Genomic DNA, 12,191 nt, shown 5'->3' on the forward strand with positions numbered 1-12,191 from the left:
CTGCCTTGGATTTGCGTGTACATTTACTTCAAATTGATATTTATAATCGAAGCTCACGCAATCAGCCAGGGGGACCGCATCGTCGGTTCCCCGCATCACTCCATCAGGTGCCAATTGAAGCTCAACCAAACATGGCAGAACGTGCCTCTAGCTCCCAGTCGCTTATACCATCCTGCATGCATGCGGGCAGTTCCTGCGCCTCACAGCTTTCTCCATGCATCAAATTCCTCCTTTAGATGTAGCTTCAGCTCGGCGAATTTGTTTCCGAATTGCTTCCCACAGCGCCAACAGACAAAATCCCTCCGCAAGTAGCCTTGTTCATCCGGCTGCCTCCGCACATCATCTGGCGCGAGCGGAAAATCATCAATATTGACGAAAAACGGTGTAGAAAAGCTATTGTAATGTTTCCTATGCTTTAGACGATCGCTGAACCGATCCACGGAGATAACATGCACATGCAAGTGATTCATGGAGGGATGCGCATGAATCCCACACACGATCTCCTGCTCCCAGTTTCTCCCCGGCGGCAGCTCCTCCAGCGGTGGTTCTACATTAAGCGCCTCTTGCCTTTCCTTATCCTGCGCCGAGTATTTCCCGTGTATTCGTCTGAGCTCTCCAGCAGCGAGTTTGCGGAGTTTCTGCGTTTCTTTCTTCACTTTTGCCAGGAACTCGACGTCCTCGAAGGCTTCAAATGGATGGAGGCGCGTTTTCTGGGGATCTCGTGGGAGAAGTAGGAGGTGGAGGGTTGCCTTAGGGAACATGTCGTGGATAACGACGAAGTCGTCGTCGTAGTATACTACTACGTTGGAGGGGAAGGATTCTGGTTTCGTGATATAGACGCCTAGGCCGTCTCGGGGGCCACCGATGGCTCGCCTTTTAGAGGTAGGAGGAATGTGCTTGGAGGAGGTGCTGGGATCGCCATGCTTGGGATGTTTAGGTTTCGGGGCAAGTAGTTCTGTAACTGAGATAGGAATGATCAGTTAGTGGTTCCTGCGTCTGTTATGCAAGGGGAGGGATGGGAGATGAGTTGATGTTTGTTCAGAGCGTACAAGCGTCTCGTTTCGCTGGCTTGGGTGGCAGCTGCTGCGCTTCTGCGGGCGCGACATCCTGTTCTGTGGGACTGTCGAGCTCCAGAGTTGGAGATTCAGTCATTGTAGTAGAGTTGCTAGCTGATGAGCACAACGAGTGGGTGGTACAGAGCTGTTGTAGGTGAGATTCAGAGCTCTTGCTCATGATGCGGAGAGGCCGAAGCAATGCAATGCGATCATCGGCGACTCCCCGCAGCCCTACCCAAAGGATCAAAGCGGCCTAGTGCGGGACAAGCCAACCGCGGAATCGTCTCAGAAACTCCCGTTGCTACCTTTTCGATACCAGGAGTGCTCTAGGTACCTTTTTGGATTCTCCTCAACGGCCTGAGTTACTCCACGGGCGTCTGCTTTAGACTATCTGTCATTTTGGAATCATGCCCCCCAAGAAAAAGAACGACGCCCGTGGAGGAGCCCCCAAACCGGGGACCAAAGCTGCCAAAGCTGCCGCCGAACGATCGGCGGAGACAGCGAAGAAAGCGCAGGCTTCTACGGAGGAGCCTAAGAAACCCTCAGTAAAGGAGGTTATTGGAGGCGCATCATGGACCGGAAAGCTGCCGGTCAATATGCTTGCGGAGCACTGCCAGAAGCAGAAGTGGGAGAAGCCTGAGTATACAATGGTATGGCCGATGATGGCCCATTTTCGTCTATTTAAGTATTTAAAGATGAACGGCCTCGTCATGCTGACAATTCTATCGCATCGCAGATTAAAGTCTCGGAGGGCTTTGTATCCTCCGTTATTCTGAAGCGCATCGATCCGAAGACTCGAGAAACTGTCGTACTCCCTCCTATGAAACCCCCTCCGTCCCACAAGCATCTCGCCGCGCAACCAACGGCGCTAGAGGCGCGCCATTTCGCTGCTGCTTATGCCCTATTTCGAGTCTGTAACATGAAGAATATTCATATGATGCTTCCGCCCACCTATAAGAAGCTTTGGAAAGAGGATTTTACGGAGATCAAATCGGCAGATACCAAGGGAGGGAAAGGATGGATGTACGAGGCAGATCCGTTCCTCGCCAAGCAGGAGCGAGAAAGTGCAGCTGCAGACTTGGAGAAGAAGCGGAAAGAGCGCGAAAAGACACAGGCGAAGGAGGCAGAGAAGACGGTTGACTTGGGACTGGGCTCTAGCGGTGATAACAGGGGCAAGAAGATCTGGTCGCAAGCACCAAAGGTCGACCTTGGGGGCAAAGTGCGCCGTGAAATCGAGGGTATACTGCGGCAGCACGCCATTTGGAATCCTTATAACGTGGAGATACCGGAACGCGAACGCAAATCTATTGTCGATGAGCTCACTCAGCTGGGCTTCCGGCGCAGCCACGTTGAGGAGGCGACAAGCACATGCAAGGACCGGGAGGAGGTCCTGGAATGGCTTCTTATATATGTCCCGGAAGATGACCTTCCGCGTTGGTGTCTACCTGAAGGGTACTCCGCCGGTGTGAGCCTTGCCAGCGATGATCTTGCAAGAGAGGCCAGAATCAAACGCCTCGCCTCCATCGGCTACCCTGCTGACCTGTGCTCGCGCACATTGGATAGCAAAAAGGGTGATGAACTTGCGGCAGCAGAGTTCCTCCAAAGCACACTGGTGCACGGGTCGAGTTCTGCTGCCGACTCTTCGCCCATTGCGGAAGAGGATCTATGGGCAGAAGAGCAAGAAACCCTGGAGGCTATCTTCGGCGAACGATACAAGCGAGTTTCGCCTAAAGTCTGTGAAATAAAGAGTGAGGGATCAGACTTACCAGAATCTTTGACATTCCGTTTCCAAAGGCCTTCTACGCACTATCCCTCATCTGTCCCGGTTATCTCTATTCTGGCCAAGGGCATTCCAGCTTACATACGCCTGAGCGCTATACGCCAGGTGGTACAGTACTCTGAGGAGAACTTCTTCGGTGAGCCCATGATATTCAATATCCTGGACTGGCTGGAGGTCCATCTGCCGGAAGTTATGGAGAATCCAGGGCGTCTGAGGGATATCTCGACAGTTTCTGCTTCTCCAACTGCCACCGGATCTGTATCTCAACTCCCTGTTCGCCAATCGCGCAAGAAGGGCAGAGACGTGAACTGGCAGGCGGGCTCGCCGCAAAGCGTCGCGCTGAGAGAAGCCTGGGAAGCGAAGCAGACAACCAAGGCCCAGCAAGAGATGACTAGGAAACGACAAGCTCTTCCAGCCTGGAACACACAGGACGCTATCATTCAAGCCGTGAACAAGTACCAGGTTACTATCATCTCTGGTGAGACCGGTAGTGGAAAGAGTACCCAGTCCGTCCAATTCCTGCTTGATGATCTGATCAAGCGAGACCTTGGCGCTGCCGCCAACATTATCTGTACCCAACCTCGCAGAATTTCTGCCTTGGGTCTCGCAGATCGCGTATCCGATGAGCGATGTGCGTCGGTTGGTGACGAGGTCGGATACATCATCCGAGGCGAGTCGAAGGCCAAGGCAGGCACAACGAAGATCACATTTGTCACCACTGGTGTTCTGCTCCGTCGCATGCAATCTGGCAGCGGCCCCGACGGTAATGTTGCAAGCTCTCTCGCGGATGTCACCCACGTCGTGGTGGATGAGGTACACGAACGGAGTCTCGACACTGATTTTCTTCTGGCTCTGTTGAGAGACGTCCTTCGCTATCGGAAAGACATCAAGGTCATCCTCATGAGTGCCACTCTCGATGCCGACATCTTCATGAACTACTTCGGCGGTAGCAAGTCCGTTGGATTTGTTAACATCCCAGGACGGACCTTCCCCGTCCAAGATAACTACTTAGACGATATCATCCGCGACACAGGGTTCTACCCTGAGTTCTCTGAACGCGACTACGAGGAAGAAGACGCAGTCTCATCCGCCCAAGCTGACGAGTCCCTTGGCAAGGTCCTCCGCAGTCTCGGAATGGGAATCAACTATGAGTTGATTGCCTCCACAGTTCGATACATAGACGCCCAGCTAGGCGACCAGCCAGGAGGCATCCTAATCTTCCTTCCCGGAACGATGGAGATCGAACGGTGCCTGAACGCTGTGAAGAGAATCCCCAACGCCCACCCACTCCCCCTTCACGCATCTCTCCTCCCAGCTGAACAACGGCGCGTCTTCCTCAGCCCTCCCAAGGGCAAGCGCAAGGTCATCGCAGCAACCAACGTTGCCGAAACATCCATCACAATCGAGGATATCGTAGCCGTCATCGACACCGGCCGAGTCAAAGAAACAAGCTACGACCCCCGCGACAACATCGTCCGACTGCAAGAAGTATGGGCATCCCAAGCAGCCTGCAAACAACGACGTGGTCGAGCCGGTCGTGTCCGCGCCGGTACATGCTACAAGCTCTACACCCGCAAAGCAGAGGCAAACATGGCACAGCGTCCCGACCCCGAAATCCGTCGAGTACCCCTCGAGCAGCTCTGCCTATCCGTCAAAGCCATGAAGGGCATCAACGACGTCGCCACCTTCCTAGCCAACACCATCACCCCACCCGAAAGCACCGCCGTCGAAGGAGCCCTCGACTTCCTCCACCGCGTCGGCGCTCTCGACCACGACAAACTAACCGCCCTGGGCCGCTACCTCTCCATGATCCCAGCGGATCTTCGCTGCGCAAAGCTGATGGTCTACGGCTCCATCTTCAGCTGCATCGACGCCTGCGTCACCATCTCCGCCATCCTAACCGTCAAGAGCCCGTTCGTCTCCCCGCGCGAGAAACGCGACGAAGCCAACGCCGCAAAGGCCTCCTTCTCCAAAGGCGCCGACGGCGACCTTCTCACTGACCTCCTCGCCTACCAACAATGGTCCGACCGCGTCAACGCCCAAGGCTACTGGCAAACCCAATCCTGGTGCTCCGCCAACTTCCTCTCCCACCAAACCCTCCGCGACATCTCCTCCAACAAATCCCAACTCCTCACCTCCCTCAAAGACGCCGGCCTCCTCCCCGTCAACTACTCCTCCTCAGACTCATCCTCCCACTGGAACCGCAACGCAACCAACAAACCCCTCCTCCGCGCCCTAATCGCCGGCGCCTTCCAACCTCAAATCGCACAAATCTCCTTCCCCGACAAGAAATTCGCCAGCTCCGTCACAGGCACCGTGGAAATCGACCCGGACGCACGAACAATCAAATACTTCAACCAAGAGAATGGCCGCGTCTTCATCCATCCTTCCTCCGTCTGCTTCTCGGCCCAATCGTACCCTAGCTCATCTGCATATCTCAGCTACTTTACCAAAATGGCCACGAGTAAGGTGTTTATTCGTGATTTGACGCGTAAGTTGCCCCCAAAATAATTCCTCTACTATACCATACCTATGAAGCAAATATACTAATGTGATATATAGCCTTCAACGCCTACTCCCTCCTCCTCTTCTGCGGATCCATTGACCTCGACACCGCAGGTCGCGGCTTAATCGTCGATGGATGGTTACGGCTGCGCGGATGGGCTCGGATCGGTGTTTTGGTGTCCAGGTTGCGGATGATGCTGGATGAGATTATTGCCATGAGGATTGATCAGCCTAATGGTGGTGGTAGTGGTGCAGGGGGTGGTGATCAGACGAAGACGGCGGATAAGGTGGTTGAGGTTGTGAAGAGGTTGATTGAGTTTAATGGGTTGGATCAGTGAGGAGGGTTTGGGTATATATTTTTGGGTGAGATGTTTTGGTTACTGGTGAAAATATCTTGGGGTAGAGGTATGGATATTTACTAGTAAGGTGCTAGATGCTAGACAGATGATGATACAAAAGTAGATGTGGGTGAATGTCATGATGAATTTGATGTTACTGAATGGCCTATTTTCCTAGAAACTACGATGTATAGTCTTCTAAGGCTGGAGCTGAAGAGATAGATCCAATGGCATTAACTGGTGGGTCATAAACCTGGATAATAATCCACAGAACGATGCATGCGGTAATAGACGAACGGTAAACGTCATTTCCAACGAAACAAAGGAAATCAGAGGGCAATGAATTATAGCGATGCTCGGGGGAGCTCGCCGTTCGTCGTGAAGATTCCGTGGATAGCAGCAATCTGCCGGGAGCGTGAGATAGGTCGTGATAGTCGAGAAAGGTAAAATAACACAAGGGCATAACGACATAGGAGAGAAATGAAGAAAATGTAAAGGAGGGATTGTAAGAAAAGACAGCCATCGACCCATTAACTCCCGAACCCGGACTGCTTGCATGAATCAATTGTCGTGCAAATCATTAATAGAAAAGGAAAAAAGAAATGAGGTAAAAGCAAAAGAACTCCGGCTCCCTGACATCCGATTTCCGATCACGGCATCGGCTTTTCTTGCGTGGTCTACATCTTGCATGGATGGCCATAGGCGTCACATGTCTTGGTATCATAAAAAAGGTGAATGAGGGTGTGAGGACCTTGATCCTGGGGTATTGGCGACGTGAGCTTCTGCGCACACTCACGCCTCTTATTTTCAGATATTAGCAGCTTTCAACAGGCACGGGTTGCAGGTCAGTGTAGCCAGCAAACCCTGAACCCCTGCGCCGTGTCAGACATTTTCATGCTCTATATGCAGAAGTAAACGACGACGATGGGTTGAGTTTTCTGTAAGTGGTAGCGGTTAGAAGAGGTCGAGGGATTCAGCGTGAGTGACTAGATAAGAAGCTATGCGCGCTTCCAGTAGGGCGCTGGTTCAGTTGATGCGTTGCGATCGGAATAAGAGCTATCTCTGGCCGGCTCTGGGACAATGATTCCCTTTCTCATCTCGTTCTCAACGAACAGAGAAGCGCGCTTGTAGCGTTTGTCAGAAAATTTCTCGTAGATAGAGCCGTGGTGCTTGCGAGGGTTCTCGCAGCACTCCACCATGAGAGAAATGAGTGGGAGTAGCTGCGTGTAAGTGTATCCGGCATAGTGGGCGTGGGCGGGAGTCTGGGAACATGTTAGGACGACTTCTTTCGAACTTCAGCAGGTCAAGGACATACCCAGGTTCCCTTCCGCAGCATGAGCCTAGCCAGGCAGTGAGCGCCAGCGGCAACGAAGCTCGCGGGGCTTCCGACAAAACGCTCATCCATGACGGTGATCTCCAAGAAGTACTTGGCAAGAGTGCGCGTCTCCAAGTCGTAGTCGTCGGCCTTGCTGATCCTTCGCAGGAAACTCATCGGGCCAGGCCATCCCAGCTCGAACTGCAACATGCTCAACATGAAACGCTCGGCTTTGAGAATCTCGTCCATGGAATATCCTCCATCTACCATGTAGACAATTTCCTGCACGGACGGGCAGTTGATCTCCTCATACTTGGCGGCGATGAAGATGGCAGTGGCACCCACAAGCTGAAGTTTGCCCAGGGACACGATCTTGCAAGAAAGAAAGCGGTCGATGTAGTTGACACACAGAAAGAGGGTCTCGGGAAGCAAAGAGAACCGATAGTGGACCTGCACGACCCAGTCCATAAGCACAGACCGCATAGACCATTGGATCTCGGCTTGGTTATCCATATAGTGAGCATTGGGTAGCATCTTGATCTGTAGGCCATGTAAGTATCTAACTACATAGGATCAGGTTTCTCCAGACTTAGTACGTACCTCTTGTTCTCTCATGTATTCGAAAATCTCCTCGCTGTACTCAGCAACCATGCTTGTATCGTACCATTCATCTTCAATGTCTTCCTCAGTCCGTGTGGCCTCCACGACCTGCTCCGCGAGAGCTAGTTCGCGTCGGACTTGCTGGGTGAATTTGGGGAAAAGCACTGTGGTGGCACCCCCGGTGGTATTTTCGCCGCGAGAGCGGTAGGAGCGAGCAGTGATATACCCATCTTCCTCCTCATGCTCGTCCTCTTCATCCCAATCTTCCGGCTCCGACTGTGCTGGTGCATGCGAGGTCGAGGCAGAGTCACGATGAACCTTCGCGACACGGTTAGGTTCAGGAACCTCCGGCGCAGCGGGAAGCTCGCGGGGCTTGGGATCCTCGCTATGATCCTGGACCTTGCAATGATCATCATCAACCTCCAGCAAAGCCTTCTCTGCCTCGTCCACCTCAGAGTCCACAATGGAATGCTCTTCGGCGTCTTCCAGGACTGGCTTCGGTTCTTCGTGTGTAGCTTCCTCCTTCGTAGTGGTCCGCTTCGCAGCTGCGGGCGCCTGTGCAAGGGATGCCTTGTTGTCTCCTTCCTCGAGTTCGGTGTTGGTTTCCTTGGATGTAATTTCGCATTTGTTGTTCGACGGTTCCGACGCGTCTTTGAATACTGTAGCCCGCTTGTTTAAGATCTTTCTCGCATTTGCAGTTTGCTGCTGCAAGGCGATTTGCTTGGAAGGTTCAATGGGTTTGGCGTTGGGAACATTGTTCAAAAGGCCTTTCATACCAGCCATTGACATGGGCCGCTGAGCTGGCTGCGCCAGGCTGGCCTTCTTCTCGACGATCAACGCCGCCTTCTCTGCCCCTTTGGTCTGCTTCTTGCCCGCCAGGGAGATATCATCGCGACCGGCAATTGGTTTGGCCGTGTTGCTGACATCGCCAAAAGCAGCCCGCTTGGCCGCACCTTTGTTAGTGCCGTTCTGGAACATGGTGGACAAGGCAGGCGTGGATTTGTTTTTCTGGGTAAGGGTCTTGTTGGCTGCGAGAGGGAAGGGGGCATTCTCGTCACCACGGACGCGAATTCTCTGGGGCTAATGCCATAAATCTCGTCAGCTCAGTGTTATTAACTAAGTCGCGACCTTGGTGAAGGGATAATCGGAGGCTAAACCCTCAGTGCGCGTGCAGCACCGTGAACATGCATGCCATGTTTATAAGCCGATTGGACGGCTGACAGGCAGGAAGAACATGCAATGGAAGATAACGTACCTTTGCATCCATCTTGGATGAAGAGAGGCGATACTCTGAAGCCTCGAGAACCGTGTTTGGGGGAGCTTGGGGAAGGGTGGGTGGTTGTTTACTTCTCTGCGCCCTGCGCAGGAGTTGGTCGTCGCAGCTAAAGTTATACTAAAAATGCGACCCCAAACAAACACAAGACCGCGCCAAGGGCTCGAGCGATAGCGCCAGTTCGACCAGGTTTGAGTGTTAAAATTGGCTGCCACGAGAGGGAGGAGGTTGGTTGGAAGACGACGACTAACACCAATACATTGACAAAGGCAGGGCGACCAGCAACGAAGAAAGGGCAGGACAAACAAAAGCTGAGTTTGAACTGAATCTCAAGGGCAACCACCAGCATTGCCCGAAACGGTCACTTCCTTACTTGGTTACCGTCAACAACACCCGCGCTAGTCCGCTTCGGGGGTTGCTATGGCATGCTTAGGTCAGCCGCTGTTTGCGCTGTTTGCTTGCTCCCCAGAGCGGGTGACATCATCTAACGCGTCTTCCCACCAGCACATCAATTCCTTTACTGCCCATATTTCTACTCCAAACCAAGCTATATCTGGTAATAAAAAGCACTTTATATCGCAGGCTATTTTGCGATTCTAAAACGACAGCACTTCCTGCTTATACTTACGGTTGTGGTGGACAATTATGGTAGATATTCCCCCAGGTCCTTGACGCGCCGGGTCACACGAAGCCGGCCTTCACCCAACGCGAGTTCACGTGATCCCGAAAGGGTGGGAGAGCTGCCATCTTTGCTCCGGGATTTGACGCTTGAAGCGGAGGTTGGAGCAACCCGGAATGTTGAATTCAGCTTGTGACCAACCCGCTTATCCAGGACCTCCGATCGCACTCTTAACCAGGCTCACCGGTGTCGCATGGCAGGGGCACCTGATTGTCTTTGAGCGAAACGTCTCGACCAGGATGGAGTGGATGGGCCATTCGGGTCGAGATTCCAGCTGGAACCTGGTAATGCCAATGATGACGGGCCATGATAATCGCAAACCCGTCAATGACTTGAGGAATCCATGTTTCCTGTAGGCTTACAGTTTGTATCTTTGGCCTGGCTCTTTTTGCGGGTTTTCTAACTGGCACTTACTTTGGACTGATCTTTGGGTCCCGTTTACACCCGCGCAAAATGCCAACCTCGCCAGGAAGCCACAAGTTTCCCCCCCATTGTGGGACGCGGATCCGGCGGTACCTATCATGAGGCGGCGGGATTCATGAGAGCGGGTTTGTCGATGGTCGTGTGCGAAAAAGTCCCGACCTCCACCGGATTTGCCATCAGTGAAATAGCCAGTATTGGTGGTATGTGTTATGCGATGGTCGCAAATTCACTCTGATTGATGCTGTGATCCATTGTGCATTGTAGAGGAAGAGAGAGAAGATGGAAAGGATGAACACTGGGATTGCTGGCGACCAGCCGCCATTTGAGGTGTCGCGGACAACCGAACGGTGAAAGCGGACTATTGAAGATACGCAAAGTTTCGGTGTGTTGTTTGGCCTGGCGGCTGACCAACAACAATAGCAAAGCCAGTTAGTTAACTAACATAAATGGGCAAAATTATGATGACTATTGAAGCACCGGCCGGACTGGTTATTGACTCTGGAGCAGGCCCCGCTTTGAGTGCCTCAATAAGGAACACTCCAAACTCTACAATTGGAGTGATCGCACGAGATCGGATTGTGTTCAGTTTAAACTGAACATTATTACTTTGACAAACATTAAGAGAAAGAAGCGACAGAGCCTATATGTTGCTGTGGATATATATATATATATATGATCCCATTATTGTCATCCTCATTTAGCTTCCCTGCGGAATGCAGTCCTTCCAGTTGATTTTCCCCCACCCGGCTAACGGCATTGTTGCGCCAGTTGGTTGTTCTTCAGTCAATCGACCATCGCCCATTCTCATTCGATCGCTTGGGGCCAGGAAGGGATTGTGTAGACACCCCAGTACAATGCGCAAGACATGGCAGTCAAAGGGAACCCTCCGAAGGTTTAGTTCACAGGCCGCTGCGAAGTTGCACTGGACCTTGCAGACATGGGAATGGCCGGCCTGGCAGATGCGATTTAGAGACCCGCGGGACAGGAAGCCAAAGGACTGTCCATAGGATTGGAGGTGCTAAGTTAGTGGATGATAATGATGAGAGTATCTTAGCTGTCAGTCGGTCTGGTCGCAAAAGAATACTAAGTCCTTTATGCCTGCCCGAAAGTTGGTGAAGGAAAGACGGGGATCCTTACGTAGCCCACCGTTTTTCCGAGGAGGGGTAAAAGGACGAGTCTGGACAGGCGCAGATCATGAAACGAGGCAACAATTGGGCGTTGTTGCTCGTCGGCTTGTTGGCTCTGTGTCGTTGCAGCATCCTGGCCCAATTAATCTCAATCACTGTTCTCGTCTCCATCCCCCGGTAGCGATGGTTGGTGTGGTGGATTGCCCTCCCCTCATTCCATTGCATGCTGTTCCGTTAAGTAGTATTTCCTTTGCTTTTTTTTTTTTTCTTTGGTGGTGGTGATGATGATGATGGTCTGGTTGTTTCTCTGGGATTCTGCGCTGGCGATGTCTGGATACTAACTACCAACTACGGAGTACTGATTATTACTAAGTAGTCTACATACTGGTGATGGATGATGATGAGCCTGAGGCCATGGAGGACATTTGCGCCGTAGGAGATTTTCCTTTCCTTTTCCCCAACATGGAGATCCGGAGCATCGATCGCCCTTTCAACCGGTTATCCAAACCATCATGCATGTCTTACGCCCCGCGAGTAATGGAATGGCAGCATTGAGCATGGTAAGAACCTTGCGCGACCAGCGTTGAGGGAATTGGTCGCTGAGAGAGAGGGGGGGGAACAAGTTCAGTTTATTCCGGAGACAGTTGGTCGGTCGTCTTTAATTGCGTCTTATGCCCATCCACGTAGGGAAATAAAGGGAACCAACCTTATTCCCTAGGATAACATTCTTCGGATCTTTTCGCTGCTTATTTGGTCTGGAGTAATTATTTCGCTTTTTAAAACCTTCGCTACGACTCGACTTTTTGACCAAAAGTTCATCATCTAAGGAATTAAACCCGGAATGGGGACGGACATGAAGAAGAGCGTCCCATCACTCGCTCTCCGCAGCCGGGATGTGATCGGGGGTGTCATTCGACGTGGCCGCGCTGAGGAAGTGCCAGCCAACCTTGACCCTACGCCACTCCGCTTCATCTGGTCAACCATCTCTTCCGTTGGGTGCACAAAGAATTAAATGGTAACAGTAAATAATAAGAATAATTATGATCGTAATCCACAAGTATTCTCTTTCCGTGTGTATGTTCCTGTAATGTCCGTA

The 12,191-nt window shown here is 52.1% G+C and overlaps 4 protein-coding genes across 4 annotated transcripts; 1 reads left to right on the forward strand and 3 right to left on the reverse strand.

The window, feature by feature from the left end:
• Positions 1-200: 200 nt before the first annotated feature.
• BO87DRAFT_399497 (DNA 5'-adenosine monophosphate hydrolase) lies at positions 201-1,152 on the reverse strand (the record flags this gene model as incomplete). Its single annotated transcript, XM_025625443.1, has 2 exons — positions 201-961; positions 1,050-1,152. 2 exons carry the CDS (start codon positions 1,150-1,152, stop codon positions 201-203), a joined length of 864 nt encoding a protein of 287 aa, XP_025476838.1.
• Positions 1,153-1,392: 240 nt separating this feature from the next.
• On the forward strand, positions 1,393-5,809 carry BO87DRAFT_378985 (RNA helicase). The gene is made up of 3 exons (XM_025623924.1): positions 1,393-1,705; positions 1,792-5,326; positions 5,398-5,809. Exons 1-3 carry the CDS (start codon positions 1,463-1,465, stop codon positions 5,676-5,678), a joined length of 4,059 nt encoding a protein of 1,352 aa, XP_025476839.1. The 5' UTR covers positions 1,393-1,462; the 3' UTR covers positions 5,679-5,809.
• A 647-nt stretch (positions 5,810-6,456) lies between these two features.
• On the reverse strand, positions 6,457-9,073 carry BO87DRAFT_124446 (cyclin family protein). The gene is made up of 4 exons (XM_025617993.1): positions 8,849-9,073; positions 7,594-8,673; positions 6,994-7,533; positions 6,457-6,940 (listed from the first exon to the last, which is right to left on the reverse strand). The coding sequence occupies exons 1-4, from the start codon at positions 8,858-8,860 to the stop codon at positions 6,677-6,679; spliced, it is 1,896 nt and encodes a 631-aa protein (XP_025476840.1). The 5' UTR covers positions 8,861-9,073; the 3' UTR covers positions 6,457-6,676.
• Positions 9,074-9,509: 436 nt separating this feature from the next.
• BO87DRAFT_315307 (uncharacterized protein) lies at positions 9,510-10,033 on the reverse strand (the record flags this gene model as incomplete). The annotated part of the gene is made up of 3 exons (XM_025619687.1): positions 9,510-9,689; positions 9,781-9,895; positions 9,960-10,033. Coding segments are annotated over 3 exons (369 nt in total), but the record flags the coding sequence as incomplete, so codon positions are not given.
• Between the last annotated feature and the right edge of the window lie 2,158 nt (positions 10,034-12,191).

The sequence above is a fragment of the Aspergillus neoniger genome (genome assembly GCF_003184625.1).
Source record: "Aspergillus neoniger CBS 115656 unplaced genomic scaffold BO87scaffold_29, whole genome shotgun sequence".
Taxonomy (NCBI): Eukaryota; Fungi; Ascomycota; class Eurotiomycetes; order Eurotiales; family Aspergillaceae; genus Aspergillus; species Aspergillus neoniger.